The 22,210-nt window shown below is 38.7% G+C and overlaps 2 protein-coding genes across 3 annotated transcripts in view; one reads left to right on the top strand and one right to left on the bottom strand.

Annotated features, from left to right (window-relative positions):
* Positions 1-3,528: 3,528 nt before the first annotated feature.
* On the bottom strand, positions 3,529-15,902 carry LOC138124316 (uncharacterized). Its single transcript, XM_069039333.1, has 5 exons — positions 15,749-15,902; positions 13,934-15,693; positions 13,470-13,473; positions 9,251-10,949; positions 3,529-4,781 (listed from the first exon to the last, which is right to left on the bottom strand). Exons 2-5 carry the CDS (start codon positions 15,691-15,693, stop codon positions 3,637-3,639), a joined length of 4,608 nt encoding a protein of 1,535 aa, XP_068895434.1. The 5' UTR covers positions 15,749-15,902; the 3' UTR covers positions 3,529-3,636.
* An 841-nt stretch (positions 15,903-16,743) lies between these two features.
* The window catches only part of LOC138124270 (titin-like), a 146,172-nt gene continuing 140,705 nt past the window's right edge, over positions 16,744-22,210 (top strand). Inside the window, exons 1-3 of one of the 2 annotated variants that reach the window (XM_069039265.1) lie at positions 16,744-16,897; positions 17,322-17,485; positions 21,076-21,268. In XM_069039265.1, coding sequence (XP_068895366.1) covers positions 17,325-17,485; positions 21,076-21,268 — 354 coding nt within the window. In that variant the 5' untranslated portion in view covers positions 16,744-16,897; positions 17,322-17,324. The remainder of the gene's footprint in view (positions 16,898-17,321; positions 17,486-21,075; positions 21,269-22,210) is intronic. The other variant, XM_069039261.1, reaches the window with a different exon arrangement.

Raw genomic sequence — 22,210 nt, forward strand, 5'->3', positions numbered from 1 at the left:
AAGAAAATCAAAGGAACCACTTTGTTTGGGTAAAGCTGAAAAATTTCCAATTTGGCGGGCAATTTTGACGAACGACCAACCTAAAAAGTCAAGTTTATATGTCATTCGAGGTTATGTTTGACTTTTATCGTTCCAGTTTGTTGAGTCTCATTATGAATTTGTGATAAAATTTGTAAAATGATAATAAAATAGTGCCTGCAACTTATTCAGAAATCAACGGGCTTAAACAACAAAGTGAAAATACTGTAACTGTGAGTAAAAGCATAAAATGCAACATCAAAGAAGTTGCTCGAAATCGTTTGCAATGCAAGCTTCAGTACGACGTGTCCAAGAAAGCCGAACTCTATTCAGAATGTCTCTGTTTTCACGAATTTCCTGAGCGGCGTTTTGAACGTAATGGTGCCAGCCACATTTTTCATCGAATTCCTAGAAGAGGAATTTCTTCGAGTAATTCGGGCAAATCATTAAAAATAGGAGGTAGGCGTCTACATTCAAACGGCGAGGTAAATCATATGGACCTATGAGGTGATTTTCAACAATTCCAACCCAAAACTCGCCCCACACGTTAATTGAAACTGGAAGTGACGCTCTTGGATTTCGTGAGGAATATCTTCTGCAACTAAAATGCGATCTTCTCGTTGGCGGCCAAGATCACGCTTATTCATTTGCAATACCCGAAATCGCGAACATGCTGTGCAACGTTTACAAGGGTTCGTACATTGTGAAATATCCTTTGAGGCAACTTTTCAACGTGGATTTGCCGTATCTAGTCTGAATGTTCCCCGTATCAAAGACCATATCGGTTTTCTCCAGGTTGGTGAAAGACATTTGTGATTTAAATTGAGGTTAAGATTGATATTTTTGTCAAAACGACAATTTTGAACTAAATGAACAAAAAAAGTCTACTATGATTTAATTTTTCACCCATTTTTTCATAAAATTCAGTGGCTGTTAAACTGTTTTTGAAAAACTTTGGGCCCCTTTTTCTCGAAAAATATCAACATTTGTATAAGGCATCATTGGCTCAATCGTTACTTTTTGTGGGGTTCTATCACACAACCTTCAAAGTCACGCTGAATGCCTCTGAAATTCGAACTTGAATGTTTATAATGTATCGTATGTATCTAGGAAGCCGTGAAATACACAAGGTCTATTAGAACTGGCGGACCAAAATTATACGGTAAAATCATCATCTTCTGGGAATAATAGGAAATAGTTATTTAGACAACGAGTGTTAGAAGTGCAACTTTTTTTCATAAGTGTGGAAATTTATTAAACGAGTCGTAGACGAGTTAAATAATCCACACGCATGAAAAAAAAGCACGCTAACACGAGTTGTCTATAAAAAAAATTTTAATTTCATAAATCAAAACCTAATTTAACTGTAATTTGTGCTTCCATTTTGGTCAAGTGCGGTGGCCGGTTGTGGTAACTAAGGAAACATTATATGGTTATTGTTGTAAAATTAATTTGTCAGTTTTATGTCAGCCTCAATAAGTCAAAATGCGTGATTCAGATGAAGATCCTGAAATTACTAGTGGACTAAAGAAAGGTGGGTTTAATGTTACTAATTGTTCTAATTGTTATTTCAATTTTCATTTTGATAAATCACTTCTCTGTAGAATACGTAGGTATATCGTTCATTCATGGATTAAAACCAAGCAGTTAAAAAAAGTTGCTGACATCATTCTAACACTAAAATCAATGAAAAATAGTCAACTTTTTTTAATGAAATTTTAAAATAGTTATTTTTATATTAAGTGCGCGAAGAGAGTGTTTTTTGTGCATGAAAAGGTGTTTTACGCCGAGACGAAGGTCGAGGCAGTATAAGCCTTTGAATGCACAAAAACATCTTCGCGCACGAAATATAAACAATATTTTTTCTATAATTGATTCAAAAAATTGAAATTAAAAATTCAAATTATTGAAGGAACTCTGAAGTTTCAATGCAGTGACCATGTTGCTAGGTAACTAATGAAAAACAGTGCGTGAAATGAAAAACAGAAATAGTCGTATGCGTGAAATTGCATTTCACACACTGTTTTGTATGGTTTCTATGGTTTCGATCTTACTAACAATGCAAAAAAAAATACACGTCAGAAAATGACCCACTTCAGGCACAGATAACTATGCGTGAATTTCAATTTTTTGAATCAATTATAGAAAAAATATTTTAAAAAATCCATCATTGGATTGTAAAATAAGAACGTTTTTAATTTACCAATCGCGTGTAGATATAAAATTACCTTAAAAAACTATATTAGTAACGAAACAAATTTGATTGTTGCAAAGACATAATAATTGAATATTATGTCATAATAAATTATTTCTGACAATTACAAAAGTCATTAAAAACGCTTAATGTTTACTTCTTGAGAATATTTTGATATGCTTGTCTTATATGGACAGTGTGATGAGAGTGCCACAATTGCTGCTCAGGAATACGTAGTTCGTTTTCCCAATAGGGAACATCCTAGCAGAAATACTATAACCTGAAAAATACTATAACCTAACATTGGCACAGAACATAAAACACAAAAAAGTCAAAATGTGGAGGCGAGACGCCGGTAATTATGTTGATAAGCACTGCACTATTACTTGATAGTATTATCCGTAATAGTGTATGTACTCCGGCAAAATTGCCGTGCCGCCGGGTGGTGGAGGGTTAAGAATAGCTATAAGAATTCATCATTTTACATAATTCATCACAACGACAGCCACCCAATATGCCCATCATCAGTGCAACTTTCTGAAGGATCCACTCTTGGTCCGCCGCATCCAGTAAAAACTTGCAAACATCGTTTCTTGAAAAAGTTGCAGCTTTTTTCGGCTGATAGTTTCTACATTTTGTTTTCAAAACGGAGGTGAGACTGCTATGAGTTTTTCCTAAGCGAGGTATTAGATCACCTCGTTTACGTTTTCCACTGCCAGAAAGAAAGCAGAGATTCATCAGTGCAAGTCTTTCGTGATCAGAGATTGACTTTGATAAAAGAAATTCTGGTTGGTCTAGATTGGACCGATTCTAAGCGCAAAATGTCCCATTGAAGGATAGAAGTTTGCATTGGCGAATGTTTGGTTTAAAGGAAAAAAGCATCGAGTTACATTTCTTGGTGACGCGCAAGACATCGTCCGTTTAGGTAAGATCGCTGGTGATAGTTGACAAATTGTCAAAAGTAGTTAGATAGCTTCATGTTCATAACAGAAAAAGGCAACATGGAAAGTGGGTTTTTGTTACCACGTACAACGCAATGAGCTGTAATGTCTTTCGAATCACTAAGAGGTTCTTGAAAGGAGTTTCATTTAGTGTTTCGTAATGGCTTGTTCGATGGTCAAATTTCATAGCCGCAGAAGATGTCTGCTGTATGTTCACAATGAGAAAGTGATTACATAACTTGTTTGTTTTTTTACAATACCCATAGACTTGCAGCGACAACTCGTAAGATATTTGGAGGTATGAAGACAAGTTTAATATGAACAAACTCGGAATACTTAATGCTGATTCCTTGTTACTAATAGGAACAACGAAAGTAGATATCACAAATTATATTTGGCCCAAAAAGGAAAATTAACAGCGTTCAAATGGAAATAAAGAACATATTTATAAGCACATACTATTTACAAAACAGATAGTGTAAATTAGAATTTCTTTGGTTCACCCCAGCCCAAGAAATCGTAGACCCAGGCCAAAGCTTCCTCGACCTTGACTCCCATACTGATCAAGCGTTGGGCAAGAGTTTGGACTTCATCGAGTGCGCGGACTTCTTCGACCAAAGTGTGAGCTTTTTCGCTGGAAACTTCGACGTAGAGTGCTTGGAAATCAGGACTGTTCTGGAGTTTGTCGTTCACCAAAGCGAGCAAGTCGTCGAGGGGGAGGATTGCTTCGACTTCATCGAGGATTGGTCTGAGACTTCCCTCCTCATCGGCGTCGGTTCCGGGAACGGCGTTTTTGATGAGATCGTCGATCCAGGCGAGGATGTCGTCAACAGGGAGACCAGCGTCGTTGAGAAATTGGATGAAGTCTTGGACGGCGGGCATGGCACCGACTGTCTCGACGAGTTCTGTCCATTCAGGTCCTTGGAGATAGAGAACAACAGCGACGAAAGCGCCGTCAGTTTGGAGATGATCGTCGGCGATAGCTAGGATGTCGTCAAGAGGAAGGAGGTCGATGAATTCTTGCAAATCGTCAGCCAAAGTTCTGCCAGATTTCTTGACAGCTTTTGGTGGTGCCCCCCACTCCAGAAGGCCATAGACGGTCTCGAGGATACCTTGGACGTCGACACCCATCTCGGTGAGACGGGCAATGTCAGCCTTCACTTCATCCAAAGAGAGGACATCGTCGACCAGTCCGTGGGTATCTTCAGATTTCACTCTGTTGAACAGATCTTGGAAGTCGGGGCTGGTGATCAGTTTGGTAACAGCCAGAGAGAGGAGGTCGTCGACGGGGATGAGCGCCTCCAAGTCGGTGAGGAAGGTGTTGACGTCTCTGTCACCAGAGGCAGTTCCGAGTTCGGCGTTCTGGATGTAGTCGTGGATTTCGCTGACGATGGCGTCCACAGAAATGCCTTTGCTGATCAACCATTCCTTCAGTTTCATCCAGCCTGGATGGTCTCTCACGTAAGCGACCAGTCCGGCCCATTCGTCGCCCTTCATGTAAGTGGCGATTTCAATGATGTCGCCGTTGTCTTGCAAGTTGTCCTCGAGGAGGGCCTCGATTTGGTCGAGGTCGATCAGGTTGAGAAAGTCGTCGAGGTCGTCGACAAGACTGAAGGGTTGTGGGGCAGCGAAGCTGAGCCCCAGGCAAGTGGCTAGGATCACGATAAATTTCATCTGGAAAGAAATTTAAACTGAACTAGTTCTTCGTGGTGATGCTTGGAGAATTAACTTACCTTGGATGCAAATACTGTAACTGATTCCAACTCGAACGAGCCTCGGTTATATACCAAATTCATAAGTAAACAACTACTGATTTTTAGGCAGATAACTATTTTTAACTTTTAATCGAGAAAATATAATAGCGATATTGGATATTGTCTTGTAAGTATTTTGCGTCTTTATCAGTTTTGACAGTTGGTCTAAATGAATTACCGCTTATAAATAAATTAGCATCTGGCATCTTAAAACCAGTGTTATCTCCACGTACTTCAGATGAAACGACGATGATAAAATCAATAGGAATCTGGTAAAATTTCGAATAAAAAATACGAGTAGGTACTTGCTTAGTAAGGCGTTTTGTCGATAATTTGTTTTCGGTGCATTAACATTGCAGTTATTTGTTTTTCTTACTAATAAAAACACTGCGCTTTATGTAAATCTTCGATTTACATAAAGGTTTTGGTAAGATACTTTGAATAGATACCAAAAATTTTTTTTTGTTGGAACACAGAATTTATGGTTTGGGGACAAATCAGGTTTAACAATCAAATGGAGGACGATGCTGTGGCAAGATCTTACGGTTTGCAGTAGTGCACCGAATGGTTTTGTGACTTCTTCCTAAAGAAGGTATTAGATCACCTCGTTTATGTTTCTAATTGCTGGAAAGAATTCATTAGTGCAAGCCCTTCGTGATCAGAGGTTGACTTTGATAAAAGAAATTCTGGTTGGTCTAAATTGGACCAATTCTAAGCGCAAAATGTCCCATTGAAGGATAGAAGTTTGCGTTGACAAACGTTTGATTTAAAGAAAAAAAGCATCGAGTTACATTTCTTGTCCGTTAAGGAAAGATGAGAAAGTGATTACATAACTTGTTTTTTTTTTTTTACAATACCAATATAGTTGCAGCAACAACTCGTAAGATATTTGGAGGTATGAAGACAAGTTTAATATGAACAAATTCGGAATACTTAATGCTGATTACTTGTCTCTATACCGGGTGATTCAGTTTGGTATTCGCGGCCCTACATCTTTTTTGTTTTAGGAAAAAAGTATAGCAAACCATATATATTTGTAAATCGCTTGTGAAACTACAATAGATGATGTTGTCAAATCTTCTCTACGATGACATATGTCAAAGTTAAGACAGTCAACTTTTTTTTTTAAATACTACACTATACATTTCTTGTAAAGCTTTTTTTTCTACATTTGAATGTGTAAAAAAAGTTGACACTTACATCAGAAAAAAATCGAGAAAAATAATAAAATATGATTTAATTTATTCGAAAGCGTTATTTTCTAAAAAGAGCTAGTAAGCCAAACATTTGTAAATTCGCATTATGTTGGTTCCCTGCATGTCACTATTTACAAGACAACCACGTAGCCAAAAAATAAAATGATTTGACCTTGTTTGTTTTCAAGCCTCGGGTGCGCCTCGGCCAGAAAACTGAGACTCGGACGAAATACCAAATCCATACTGAATTTACTATGCTAAATTCGCGTCATGTTGGTTCCCTGCATCTCACTATTTTAAGAATTACATAGCCAAAAAATAAAATTATTTGACAGTGAAATACCCGATCCATCCTGAATTTACTTTATTCGAATATTAGAATTTACACTTATTGGAATTTTACATAGTCACCTATTCAAATATTCGAATAATTCGAATACGATTCCCAAGACTCATCATGTCATTCATGCACTATCAAAATTCAACTACATATTTTCATCGTGTATGCATTCAAAGCGGTGTAGTCAGGAAGAATTTAGATTTCGAAACCACATGTTATATCATAGTTATTTATTTAAATGTAGGTTATAACATAGCTATTTATTTAAATGTAGGTACTTTAATAATTGACGCTATTAATGTCAAAATTCAATTGTCTCCATGGCTAACTAGCACTTTTTAAAAAAATAACACTTTCGAATAAATTAAATCATTTTTTTTTCTCGATTTTTTCCTATTGCAAGTGTCAACTTTTTTTACACATTCAAATGTAGAAAAAGAAGCTTTACAAGAATAGACTAAGAAATATATAATGTACTATTTAAAAAAAAAGTTGACTGTCTGACAACGTCATCTATTGTAGTTTCATAAGCGATTTACAAATATATATGGTTTGCTATACTTTTTTCTTAAAATAAAAAAGATATAGGGGCGCGAATACCAATCTAAATCACCCGGTATATATAAAACAAACTCGGGTTAGTTACACCATTTATAACTCAAGAACGGCTGGACAGATTTTTATGATCTTTATATTGTTGGATTTGTCTCCGCCCCGATTAGCAGAATAACTACACTCACCGGCAAAAAAAACGGAACACTAATTAGTCAACAACAAATTATTCCCATAATACCTATTTTGATGTATTTTGACCAGGAGGCAATGATAGCAAACATAACCTTGAGCATCAGCATAGGCTGTTTTATTAGCAATTTCGCATAAAAACTAATTTTTTGCTTAAAAACCTTCTTTTCTTAAATTTACCATTTTTATAATAATCAAGCAACCTGGTTAAATTTTTATAACTTTTGTAATTTTTTATTGTTGTTAACTTCGAATTTAAGTGCAGAACGTAAAAAAATGCCTCTAGCTGGTGTAAATATTGCCAAAGCAGTAGCTTTGGTTGAAGACTGTTGTTGTTTCCGATATGCAGCTAATGCTATTGAGGCTCCTCTTGCTAGTCGTCACAGACCTGTTAGAAGGTTTCAAGAGACTAATTGAAAAAGGGCAACCATATACCGCGACGACAGATTTTTAAATAATAATAGTGTTCCGCTTTTTCTGCCGGTGAGTGTATTAAAACATCGAATACCTAACGAAAAAAAAATATGAAGAAAATTCATTTTGAAAGGTTATGTCATCTGTCATTGTGCGCGCATCGACAATTTGAACTTAATTGTGATTTAACGTCAGCTGAGTTTTGACACCAAGTGTGATCAATCGTGATCAACACGTATTTTCTCTTACCTACTTTTGCATTGTACAGGGTGCGACAACATAACTTCCTTTTTTGAAATGCGCGCCATTCAGACTAGGAGTCGTAATGGGGCGGAAGTGGACTCATTCGGAAACCGTAGTTTTAAAGATTTGTTCCCTATCCCTGTCAGCTGCCATCATGCTTTGGAAGAGTGGAGAGCCTGTGTTTGCCGTCGAGATATACTTTTCAAACTGTTATTCTTGATCGCAACCCTTCCGAAATCGCTTCAATGTTGGGTCGTGTCCCGACCCAGAAATCAATTATTACATGGGTCACCCCGCGTTTATATCAACCATCAAAGGACCCTACAAGACCTGAAGGCCAACATCCGTGCAGAAATTGCCAACATACCCGCTGCTATTTCATATGACTAACGCTAGAAATGGGATTATTCATTTATTCAGTGTATCGCACCTGTATATAACAAATTATGCATTTAAGTACGTCAACTGTCTGTAATTGTTTAAATGCTACCCCAAGTAGCAAATGCTACGTCTCGGGGGAAGCTGTTTTACGGTTGAACATTTATTGCTGTGCGGCATACCTAACCTCAAAACGATCAAACAAATGGACATTGCGTCCAAACCAGTGGAATAAAATCTTCATCTACAAAATGTTTCCAACAAACACGCATTATGCTTAGTAATTCTCTTTCTAACTTTTAATTTCATTTTCCATATTTTCTTCCTGTCAGATGTAGACTGTATCCCAACCAAACTGATTAAAATATTCAATCCGTTTATGGTGATTGTTAATTCCAGATTATTTTTATACAGTGAATTTTTTTATCAATGAACCACAGAGATTTACATGGTATAAACTTTATTTCGCGTCAATGGTGTTTCTACTGCTAATTGCAAAATTATTTTTCGGACTTGAAATAAAGTTTACACCATGTCAATCCCTATGGTCCATTGACAAAAAATTCACTGTATAGTTAGTTACAACTCGGGACACAGCAATTTGCTCTACTACTCATTAGGTATAGGTACTCTCACTTCCAAATGAATTTACCGAAAAAACTTAATTTTTCAGTACTCTATCAATGAATTGTCGTAAATTCATCGGAGTTAATCACATTTGCACATCACGTGACGTGACGTAGCATTAAATTTGTGTATGCATTAAATCATGAAATTTCAATTCTTTTGATTATTCATTTTATCTTAATAAAAAAACTTAATTCAATTCAGCTAATAAGTTAACACATTTATTGATTCTGAGGCAGTACGAAGTTCGCCGGGTCAGCTAGTTACTAATAGAAACAACGAAAATAGATATCACAAATTATATTTGGTCACAAACGGAAAATTAACAGCGTTCAAATGGAAATAAAGAACATATTTATAAGCACATACTATTTACAAAACAAATAGTGTAGATTAGAATTTCTTTGGTTCACCCCAGCCCAAGAATTCGTAGACGACGGCCAAAGTTTCCTCGACCTTGACTCCCATACTGATCAAGCGTTGGGCAAGAGTTTGGACTTCATCGAGTGCGCGGACTTCTTCGACCAAAGTGTGAGCTTTTTCGCTGGAAACTTCGACGTAGAGTGCTTGGAAATCGGGACTGTTCTGGAGTTTGTCGTTCAACAAAGCGAGCAAATCGGCGAGGGGGAGGATTGCTTCGATTTCATCGAGGAGAGGTCTAAGACTTCCTTCCTCATCGGGATCGGTTCCGGGAGTGGCACCTGTGATGAGATTGTCGATCCAGGCGAGAATGTCGTCAACTGGGAGACCAGCGTCCGTGAGATATTGGATGAAGTCTTGGACGGCGGGTTTGGCACCGACTGTTTCGACGAGTTCTGTCCATTCAGGTCCTTGGAGATAGAGAACAACAGCAGCGAAGGCACCGTCAGTTTGGAGATGTTCGTCGGCGATAGCTTTGATGTCGTCAAGAGGAAGAAGGTCGATGAATTCTTGCAAATCGTCAGCCAAAGTTCTGCCAGATTTGCTCAGTTTGGGTTCACCCCAGCCCAAGAAATCGTAGACCCAGGCCAAAGCTTCCTCGACCTTGACTCCCATACTGATCAAACGTTGGGCAAGAGTTTGGACTTCATCGAGTGCGCGGACTTCTTCGACCAAAGTGTGAGCTTTTTCGCTGGAAACTTCGACGTAGAGTGCTTGGAAATCAGGACTGTTCTGGAGTTTGTCGTTCACCAAAGCGAGCAACTCGGTGAGGGGGAGGATTGCTTCGACTTCATCGAGGATTGGTCTGAGACTTCCCTCCTCATCGGCGTCGGTTCCGGGGACGGCGTTTTTGATGAGATCGTCGATCCAGGCGAGGATGTCATCAACAGGGAGACCAGCGTCGTTGAGAAATTGGATGAAGTCTTGGACGGCGGGCATGGCACCGACTGTCTCGACGAGTTCTGTCCATTCAGGTCCTTGGAGATAGAGAACAACAGCGACGAAAGCGCCGTCAGTTTTGAGATGATCGTCGGCGATAGCTAGGATGTCGTCAAGAGGAAGGAGGTCGATGAATTCTTGCAAATCGTCAGCCAAAGTTCTGCCAGATTTGCTCAGTTTGGGTTCACCCCAGCCCAAGAATTCGTAGACGACGGCCAAAGCTTCCTCGACCTTGACTCCCATGTCCATCAAGCGTTGAGCAAGACGTTGGACTTCATCGATAGCACGGACTTCTTCGACCAAATTGTGAGCGTCTTCGCTGGAAACCTTGGTGTAGAGTGCTTGGAAATCGGGACTGTTTTGGAGTTTGTCGTTCAACAAAGCGAGCAAATCGGCGAGGGGGAGGATTGCTTCCACTTCATCGAGGAGGGGTCTGAGACTTCCTTCCTCATCGGGATCGGTTCCGGGAGTGGCACCTTTGATGAGATTGTCGATCCAGGCGAGAATGTCGTCAACTGGGAGTCCAGCGTCGTTGAGATATTGGATGAAGTCTTGGACGGCGGGTTTTTCACCGACGGTGTTGACGAGTTCTGTCCATTCAGGGCCTTGGAGATAGAGAACAACAGCGGCGAAGGCACCGTCAGTTTCAAGATGGTCATCGACAATAGCCTTGATGTCGTCGAGAGGGAGGAGGTCAATGAAATCTTGCAAATCGTCGATCAAACTTCGGGGAGAAATTTTCTGGTGGGCCAACCTAGGGTGGTGCTTGGGGGCACCAACGCTGAGGCCGATGATCGCAAGAAGAACAACGAGTACCTTCATCTGCAAAAATATATAAATTGAAATTTCAGGAGCAATAATTTAATTTATCGTGTCTTACCTTTCCTAACCGTAGGTTGGATCTGATGCACAATTCCGCAGAATCCGTTTTTATAGCAAAATTTTCTATACAAATATTATGATAGATGATACTTTGAACTTTGCACTTTTGATCACTCATCAACGTCGAAGACATTCTTATCATATTAATCTCGAGTGATCGACTTTATATTGCATTTATCTCAGGTACAATAAACATACCCCATTTACTTATGCGTTTTACTAAACAAAACACAGGTCAAGCAGAAAATATCAGTTATTCAGGAATAACCTATTGGAAGCAATGAATAATTAAAAAAATAAATTAACTATTTTTATCGACAATTTAATCACTTTTGGAAAATCCCTATTTTAATCGTATTTATAAGTATACATTTCAAGTCTACTTGAAACATGTAGATAAGTTTTAATACATAATCTGTCGACACGAACCAATAGAAAAAAAACGTCAACAATTTCAAATAATCCTTTCAACATTAAGTACAGTCCATTTTTAAATTATAGTCCGATGAGCTGAGTCCGAATCAAGAAGTCGACATGACCTGCGTCTGCTTTTGACATTTGACAGCGGTGCGTGGTGCTACCAATATTTGAAAATTTATGTTTGCAACTTGAGACAAATGTCATTACAAATTTCAGTTTCTGAAAATTTTACGTCGCTAATGTAATAAACGTACAACTCGCGTCTTGCTCTAATCGCACATGCAAAAGCGAGATGCACAGTGGGCCGGGCATAATACAATACGTATTAGGCATTCACGATGTTTTTGGGACCGAGTTGGCTATGATTTTTTCTTTTCATGTTGGACTAACTGATTCATTTTGTTGCCACCGCATTGCCAGATTTATTATTTTAATATTCGTAAGACAGTAAATGATTTATTACGTGTGTAAAAATAATCTTAATTTCCGTCAAAGGGATAGTCAAAATTACTAAAATCATTTTGTTACGACAAAAAATTTCCACTAAACGATGCTACTTCCAATTTAAAAAGGACAGACCAGATTTAAGAGATCCGGCGACAATGCACGGTCGCTGGACAAATAAAACTGGAACACGTAAAATGTAATCTATGTAAATCAGACTATTGAATTGTCAATATATTTGACAGTGTCTGTGTAATATGTCATAACAAAGTTAACCTATTTGTGATAAAGCCCTAATTAAACGATGGAGATTTGAAAATTTTGAATTTATGTGATTGTCATTTTTCTCCCAGTTTTATTTGTCCATCGACTGTACCTATTTAGAAAATATAACCTTAAACTGAAAACAACCTAACCTAACACAAAAAGTGTCAATTTTCTTAAGGGAATTTAGTTATCACCGAGGTACTGCCAACAAAATCACTAGAGGGTCATAGCCAACTCGGTCCCAAAAAGATCGTGAATGCCTAATACAAAAGTTCAACATGTAGCTTGTTTTACATTACGTTGAAAAGAGATAGCAATTTAACAGTTGTTCTGCTTCTTAATTGATCCATCGGACTGTAATTAAAAAATGGACTTTAAGTAAAGCATTTTGAATTGTTCAATTTTTTAAAGTAGTTTTTTGTGGCTATCTTTCACGAGACAATTTTTAAAAACCAAAAAATCTCCGAAATCTTTCTAACGTATTTTGAACGGATTACTAGTAATGCTGATTTTGGTAGATAAATCACTCAAGATTTTCCACAGTTCTAGAATATGAGTTGCCCCATATTTCCGTTGGCTTGGTGATAAGGTTTTTAATTCTTGACAGTTTTAATTGCGACTTGTTGTTTCACAATATTGTATTGTTTTGTGTGTTCCGTTCTTGGAATAAAAATTCTTTCTATTTGTTATTTTGTCTGCGTAATGTTGACGGTCTTGACGAGAGCTTGTTGTTTTTCATTTGTTTCCAAGGAAGAATTAAAAATTAAAATAAAAAACAACAAAACCAGTTTTACAGCAAATGACACCTACCAAAAACTAAATCATCAAGAAATTTTTATTTCTTTCCTCACAGTGGTTTCTGACAGGTAGCAGGGAGTTAGTAGTGATATTGTAATAAACTTTTCAGAATTTGCGTCTCTAATAGGTCTATTATTGTATTCAATTTGGAGTCGTTTATGGCTATCTATTAAATCAAAGCACTCGTGGTTTAATAGATCTCTAAGAAAATGTTTTATCAATATTTCAGTGTATTATTGTCATTTACACCAAAAAACATCCAATATTATGTTCAAACTCTACTTTTTAACATCTGTTGCAGATGTAGTTGCATCCGTTACCTTGAATTATCAATTAATACAAAATCCCCTAGAATTTATTTTATTTAAAAATTATAGGTGCAAATTCTAAAAAATAACATTAAAAAAACTCGTTTTATAAGGGCATTGGTGCACTCTTCCCATAGAAAACTCCCCTACGGGTCGTTTTCTATACTTGGGACTCGTGCGCCAAATCAACGCTTATAAAACTCGTTCTTTAATATCTATACTATGAAGACACTAGAAGATTTATCTACAATAATGTTACGATGAATTAATTTATTCACATCTTTTCATTGTGTATGTTTTTGACATTGTTTTTGTCAGTAGTTATATTTTTTGTTTGTTAATTTTTCTTTAATTGGGTTTTTAGCTATAGAAAATTAAATTGACTTATTTATCTCTGAAATTAATATTTTACTTAAATAGAGTATTCTGCTGTCAAATGGATGTCTCTCGAATATAATTTAAATAAGTTTGAAAGAATTAACATTGTATGATATTTTCAAGATTTATTATATCACAATTATCTTTACATAAAATTATACAATAATTCATCTAGTAACAACGTAAAACACCTTTGGCGTCCATGTAAAAATTAGATATTTCTAAAACTTCTTCGGTGCGCCCCAGCCCAAGAAATCGTAAACGACGGCCAAAGCTTCATCAACTTTGACTCCCATGTCTTTCAAGCGTTGGGCAAGACGTTGGACTTCATCGATGGCGCGGACTTCTTCGACCAAAGTGTGAGCTTCTTCGCTGGAAACCTTGGTGTAAAGTCCTTGGAAATCGGGACTGTTCTGGAGTTTGTCGTTCAACAAAGCGATCAAATCGTCGACTGGGAGGATTGCTTCGATTTCGTCGAGGAGAGGTCGGAGACTTCCTTCCTCATCGGGTTCGGTTCCGGGAGCGGCACCAGCGATGAGATTGTGGATCCAGGCGATAATGTCGTCAACGGGGAGACCAGCGTCGTTCAGATATTGGATGAACTCCTGGACTTCGGGTTTGGCACCGACGGTGTCGACGAGTTCTGTCCATTCAGGTCCTTGGAGGTAGAGAACAACAGCAGCGAAAGCGCCGTCAGTTTGGAGATGTTCGTCGGCGATAGCTTTGATGTCGTCAAGAGGAAGGAGGTCGATAAAGTCTTGCAAATCGTCAGCCAAAGTTCTACCAGATTTGCTCAGTTTGGGTGCACCCCAGCCCAAGAAATCGTAAACGACAGCCAAAGCTTCATCAACTTTGACTCCCATGTCTCTCAAGCGTTGAGCAAGACGTTGGACTTCATCGATGGCGCGGACTTCTTCGACCAAAGTGTGAGCTTCTTCGCTGGAAACCTTGGTGTAGAGTCCTTGGAAATCGGGACTGTTTTGGAGTTTGTCGTTCAACAAAGCGATCAAATCGTCGACTGGGAGGATTGCTTCGATTTCGTCGAGGAGAGGTCGGAGACTTCCTTCCTCATCGGGTTCGGTTCCGGGAGCGGCACCAGCGATGAGATTGTGGATCCAGGCGATGATGTCGTCAACGGGGAGACCAGCGTCGTTCAGATATTGGATGAACTCCTGGACTTCGGGTTTGGCACCGACGGTGTCGACGAGTTCTGTCCATTCAGGTCCTTGGAGGTAGAGAACAACAGCAGCGAAAGCACCATCAGTTTGGAGATGTTCGTCGGCGATAGCTTTGATGTCGTCAAGAGGAAGGAGGTCGATGAAGTCTTGCAAATCGTCAGCCAAAGTTCTGCCAGATTTGGTCAGTTTAGGTGCACCCCAGCCCAAGAAATCGTAAACGACGGCCAAAGCTTCATCAACTTTGACTCCCATGTCTCTCAAGCGTTGAGCAAGACGTTGGACTTCATCGATGGCGCGGACTTCTTCGACCAAAGTGTGAGCTTCTTCGCTGGAAACCTTGGTGTAGAGTCCTTGGAAATCGGGACTGTTTTGGAGTTTGTCGTTCAACAAAGCGATCAAATCGTCGACTGGGAGGATTGCTTCGATTTCGTCGAGGAGAGGTCGGAGACTTCCTTCCTCATCGGGGTCGGTTCCGGGGGCGGCACCAGCGATGAGATTGTGGATCCAGGCGATAATGTCGTCAACTGGGAGACCAGCGTCGTTCAGATATTGGATGAACTCCTGGACTTCGGGTTTGGCACCGACGGTGTCGACGAGTTCTGTCCATTCAGGTCCTTGGAGGTAGAGAACAACAGCAGCGAAAGCGCCGTCAGTTTGGAGATGTTCGTCGGCGATAGCTTTGATGTCGTCAAGAGGAAGGAGGTCAATGAAGTCTTGCAAATCGTCAGCCAAAGTCCTGGGAGATTTTTGGTGATTGGGAGCACCGAAACTAAGTCCGAAGACCGCAAGAAGAACAACGAACAACTTCATCTGTAAAAATATGCCATTTGCAACCGTTACTCTTGATTTGCAACTATTTTCTTACCTTGTCGTAGGATGACACAACTTTGTCTGATTTGACAATTCCTGCAGCTCGTATTTATACCAAAAGCAACAAAAAAAATGCCTTTTGATAAGTGATTGCAGTTCATACTTTGATCTTTTCATCATTCATGAATATTTAAATATTTAAGCTGCAACCTGGCCTATCTATAGTTAATCTCGAGTAGTGCTCAATAAGTTGCAATAAGCTGAATAAACACACTTCTCTTATCTCTGCAATAACAGGACGATTAAGTCGAATTAAGGATAACAATCCATGATTTTAATTTTCTTTTATTATTGACTCATTCATCTATTTTTAGTCGGCAGTACTCTTCGTAATATGTGTTTTGCACTTGTTTGGTACCGAGACATTTTTTTTTTTTTGGGCTGTTGCACCACCAGAAGGATCAAGTGTGGACCCTTCTCTTTGAGGTTCCTCAATTCGTTTCCTTGGTTAAGAAACCTTCTCGGGATCTGTGACCCGAGCGCTGAAGTACCACCTGTTTGTTAAACCTTATTCCTTATCTGTTAAGTGTTTATTAGACATTGTGTTCGCTTCAATAACCAGATACCGGTGGCTTTCGCGTCGATTTTTTTCAATCCGATCGGCTCAACAATCAACCTTTGCCACCAGATAACGTCTCGGAGTTCACTGCCAAGGCGAACCTTGAAGTCGAATTGGTAACAAGTACCACCGCGCCCGTACCCCACGGGGTGACAAGGTTGTGCTACTTTCCTCTTGGTGTGGTACCAGTTTAATCGCACGTCGATGCCTGCGTACTGCAATGGTGTCGAAGTACCGTTGGAACGCCGCCGGCCTTCTCTCCTCGCTCGCAGGAAATTCGCGCCGTTTTGCTCCCAAAATGCTCCAGAAACGGGCGGTACCGCCCGATGGTACCAAAGGAATGCGCGCCGCTCGCCGCAAAACAAACCTTTCCAGGGATTATCGCATTTTCCTTCAGAGAGAGACCGCGGCGTCTCTCTCGCGCCCACCGTGACATACTCTGGGCTGGTCTCCGTGAACGTCTAGCGGCGAGCGTACCATCGCCAGTACCATGACGGTGGTACCGCGCGAGCTGACGTGCCCGTAAGAGTGCAAGAATGTGACACCGAGATTGGGACGTTCGGTGGTAGTTGGTGGCATTAGCCGGTAAGAATCAACCATTTGATAAGGTACTCGTGATAAAGGGTTAGGAAATTGGTCGAGTGATAGTGCGAACAATGCGCGCAAACACTTGTTCGTCGTTATCAGATGAAAAATCGAGCGGTACCTTTTGGGAAGCAACAAAGTCTGGTCTTGGTGGCAAAAGAGCTCGTCGAGGGTTGCTCCATTGGGTGAAATAACTCGTGTGTGCCGAAATGAGAATGTTATTCACAGCGGTTGGGTCTGTGGAGGCGGAATCACGAAAATTGCTTCAATGGAAGCTAACCTCGCGCTCGACGAACTCTCAATCACAAGAAATGAAAGGTTTGATGGTCCGCGCCGTGATTAAATCACCAAAAAAGCGACAAGTGTGTCACTCGAACCAATCTACCCTTTATCAGGTCGCCAAAAAATGATGTGTGTTGTCAAGGTCATGGAAGTGAGACCGGGCGTATCATGTCTGCAAGGGCGCACCGTCGTCCTTCCGGGGGGGCATGACAGGGAGGGCCGCCCCATCGTCCTGGTGGCCATCCCGGCCGACAGTCCGCCCCTGGAGATCGCCGCCCCCCTCCGATACCTCCTCTCGATATTCAGGTAAACGAGGAAATCTTCGCGGCCTTGTCGAGTAATTCGCAACTTTTGCATAATTTATGATCGCGCTATTAAACGAGTATTGAACCGGAGCGAATACGCTCGAAAAACTGGTAAGGAGCGACAAGTTCACGAAGGAGTCGCGGGATGAGGGTGCTTTGCAATTCGAATCGGTGGATTTATTGGGTTCTTCACCGGAGATTGCGATCGAGCGAGATGTATGCTTTGTCATTGGTAATTAGGCGATTAGAAATTTTTTTAAATTATCGGACGCGATAGAGATCCAAAGCAGTCATGCTTGGTACTACAAAACAACTGTTTTTACTAGGAGATAGTGAGATAACGGAGAATAGCCGAAAATAAGCGTGACGTATCGGTGTTTCTTGTTCGAAACGTGGAGAGGTTTGTTTTGGAAATTTTGTAGAAAATTTTGTCGCAGACAGATGAACAGACAAAAAGTAAACGTTTTTCTTTGAGAGTTATTCAAATATTGTTTTTATCTGATAGGTGTACCATAGAGTGGTGTCAAATTTCAAAATTTCCAAACCAAACATTTTCTACTTTTCTATATCAGTCTGTAGAAGCGTGATTTTTTAATTTCAAATTACATAATTATTATGTTATGTGAAGAAAAAATCGTTGGATTTAGGTCTGGAAGTCTTTCCAGTCATTTTGAACGGTTGAATTAACAAACACTATTGGGAAGAACTTATGCAGGTCTTTATAACGTACTAATACTTTTATGAGGGTTGGAACGGTTGGGACAGCCCATTGCTGTCGGCTGTCATAAGCTACTCAAATGGACCGTATTTAAACATTTCTTACTGGGGGTGTTCGACGCATTTGTGCTCTGCAATTTTTACGAAAAAAAAAAAAATAGGTCGGTGCGATCAGGATTGTCATAAATGTTATTTTTTAATAATAATAATGCAATAATTATTCGTCTAAGACTAAATTTGTTAGCTATTCTACGTAGATTCGCGTGATATAAATATTATGGGACATTTTAAATTAGTGGTCCTAGGTAGGTACTATTCCGGACACGGAATCTTGGCCACAAGTGACATTTAACTGACAAATATGTGTGAACTGGCCTTCATTGAATATAACCCAATTTTTGACTCGATAATGCCATTTCCATGGTTTTTTGATGTCACAAGAAAAACTTCAAAGTGATTTTTAATAATAATTGTCATTTATTAATGACACTAATGGTTGGTTTACATCATTTTTTTAGAAATGTCTAAAAAATGTTGGCCAAGATTCCGTGTCCAGAATAGTACCTAGAAGGGCCCGGGAGATCCAAGAATCCACAATAATCCACATTGCTTAAATTTAAAAAATTTAATGATTCAAATTATTAATACTTGTTTGTTGTTTTGTATAATGGGAAGCATTTATTTATTTTTTTAATGTTGGGCACACTGTTTGATGTCCGTCACTAAAATGTCTGACATGCGGTCTATCAAAATAAACATAACATGTTGCTGAATTTTCCGCGATTTCTGAGTATTCTTCTATTGGAAACTAGTAAAACTGACAACAATGCACTAGACATTGACGCTATTTATAACCTCAAACTTAGAAAAACACAACAATTCAACAGATAGCTGTAGGAGCAAATTAAATGCAAAATTTCCATGGCTTCCCATTATGCCCAAACAATGTGAATGCATTTTACATTTACTATTTTTGTAAATCTATTTACATTCCTAGTACCATTTTTCATCCATCAGAAATAAACTAGGCAAAAATGAATAGGGAATTTTTCCTTTTTTGGATTTTTTTATAAATACAGTTTAAAATTTGTAATGAAATGTGTTACAAATATACAAATATACACATTAAATGTAATGTTTCAAGTATCTGTTACATTTTAAATTTATCTAGTGGGAGGATTGGGGCAATTATTTTGCTTTCCGAGAAAAATTGTGGAATTCCCTATTCATTTTTGCCTAGTTTACATAAATGAATATTTTTCTTTTGAGAGTTCGGTAATGATTATTTTTTATCTAATACTTGCGACCTAGATTGCGATGGCAGATGATCAGATCCTTTATTTTTTTTAATTTAGAGAAACTAGCAACATTTTTACCATCAGTAATAATCAAAAAGTTGTTGTATAAGAAGAATGATCTTTGATGTATATTGTATTCTCAATGTGTAAAAAAAAACGAGGTCTGGAAATCTTGCTGGTCATTTTGGTTAGTCTTGTTTCCTGATCCAAATAAAATCAAATTAAATGTACTGTAAAATTTTTGCAAAATGAGGAGCTTCGTTTTGTTAAATTTTAGAACTGAAATAATTTCAACAGAACATGCTAGAATTTAAATTAAAAAATATTTACGCTATTTGCTCGTATACAGGGTGTCTCAGCTAAGACTTTCGAGCCTAATAACTCAGTTCTTTTCCAGCGGATTTTTGTGAAATTGAAAATGCAGATATTTTAGACGGTGAAGGATAAAATCCCATTAATGCAATAACCCAAGTCTTAAAAACGTAATTTTTACGTGCCTTTTTAAAATGTTGAATAAATTAAAATTTACATAAAAACTTGATCGTCAATAAAAAATGCTGTAGGGAAAAACTCGTCCTTGAAAGACGTCGGATTTGCAAGAAAAAAGCAACAAACTGTGTTAAACGTGGCTGCAAATGCAAAAACGTAGACGCGTATAAAACAAACGCGCAATTTTGCAGAATTTTGGTCAACCCTTTTCGCAGAAGCGCAGGTGACATATTTGACGTTTATCTTGCTAACCTTACAAACACTTACAAAGTTAAAGACAACATTTGGACGTAATTTATTATACTGGATGCTTTAATTCTTCTTTATGGAAGAATTAAAGCATCCAGTATATTTTAGCAAGGTAATTTAGTTCACGTACGCTTTCTGTGTCTTCAAATAAATTGACGACTCTCTTAACCTTACATTTTGTAAAGCCTACATTTGGATAGTGTTCCCCGAGAAAACGAACTGTGTCATTGAAGTTCTTACGACACTCTCCATAGACAAATTTTTTTTCCTTTTTCAACAGTATTGAAATTCTGCCGCTGTAGTCTATTTTTAGAGTATTTTCAATAAATTTTCATAATTTGACGTTTCTAATAAAGCGCGCCCAATTTTGACAGACTTTAAAGGTGTACAAAATGTTGCTTGGCAATTAATCAATTGTTTCAAAAGGTAACTGCTCAAATACCTTCAAATTTTACATTAAATTTTTAACGACAAAATCTAATCTCTTCGTTGAATCAGACTTAATTGTTTGTGTAGACTCCTATTTTTTAATGTTTAACAATCTAATAATAATCGCGCATAATTTTCAATAAAGGAAACGTGTTAAAATTACATTTTTTTAACTTGAGGTAATTTTATTATTACTAATTGAACCTTCACGGTCTAAAATATCTGCATTTTAAATTTCATAAAAATCCGTTGGCAAATAACCTAGATATTTGCTTTTTAGAAAACATGTCTAACATTTTCTGTTTTGTAATTTCTGAAATTTAAGGCGTTCGTCACAATCACAGAGATGCGAATTTAATTTTTCAAGTTCCTTTTCTGGGTGTTTTTTTTTAAGTTTTGCATTTTCCAGCGAGTCCAGCCGCGGGCGCGGCGTAACGGTGCTGATCGACGCCCGGAAGGGCCCCTGGAAGGTGGCCAGGTCCTGCATCCGGCAGACAGCCTCGGTCCTGGGCCGCGACGAGCCCTCCCAGACCGTCGTCCTGCGTCCCGACGCCTTCTGGGACAAGCAGCGGGTCGAAAATTGCACACAAACAGATGGACAGGTAAAAATAGCCCATCAAATCTAATCGATAGTATCGGAAATTTTCTCGAGAGATTATGTTATTTTGAAGTTTTTTGTCGAGTGAGTGGTTGCATCAAGTTTTTAATCTAAGAAAAACAACCGAAAATAAACCACTTCAGCTAATACCAGGTGATTACACTTTGAACCGCTATTGGGGAGTAATTGGGCTGTCGTCGTTGGCAACAGTGGTTTCGGCCTTCGCGCTCAATTTGCGATCGGACATTCAGTCTGACCACTCGTCCGTCCCGATCTGTCACCCATTGGTATTGTTTGTGACAAAAATTTGCTTTATACAAATTTTTCGTTGACAATTTGTGTCGCTCAACACTTTCATCCCATATCTGGTAATAGTTTAACGAGCACGGGCACGCATCTGTGTCCGCAGCCTACTTTTTTTTCCAAGCACTTACAAAGAACTAACGGTTCGAAAGTCAATATTTCTTCGGCGACCGGTTCGGTAGTTTTTCAGAGTTTTGTCGAAGTATGTTAATCGCGGCCACGATTTCACATCAAAGAGAGTCGCAAGAATTTTTTTTGAAACGCAGTTTCTCAGAGAAACTGCACCAGTTGCAGTATTTCTACTTTCACTGCAGCAATAATGCAAAAGTAATAAAATGCGGCGATCGAGGAAATGACGATTTTGGTCACGCACGATTAATTATTATTATTATTATTATTATTTCTCTACTAGTTCAAAGATTCCGGTTGGAAGTGAACTAGTTTTCGGTTGTTGCTTTTATTCTTCTGCGTTCTTTTATGTTCTTCACCTAATTCGTTTTTGTCCTTGATCACTTTCAAATCTGCATTTGAGATCATGTTTGCGTTAAGAAAATAATACACCATTTAAATGGTTGTAAGTAATATATGAAGTAATTTTTTGTGTTCAGAAAAGTATTTTCTAGAATTCAGATTATTAAGAAAT

Source organism: Tenebrio molitor, chromosome 1, assembly GCF_963966145.1.
Source record: "Tenebrio molitor chromosome 1, icTenMoli1.1, whole genome shotgun sequence".
In the NCBI taxonomy this organism is placed as follows: Eukaryota; Metazoa; Arthropoda; class Insecta; order Coleoptera; family Tenebrionidae; genus Tenebrio; species Tenebrio molitor.

Coding starts and splice junctions, on each gene's coding strand:
- LOC138124316 (XM_069039333.1), bottom strand. CDS start 15,693: ATGAAGTTGTTCGTTGTTCTTCTTGCGGTCTTCGGACTTAGTTTCGGT. Junction 4,782..9,250: donor GGGCTGGGGTGAACCAAAGA/AATTCTAATCTA, acceptor GGCTCAGCTTCG/CTGCCCCACAACCCTTCAGT.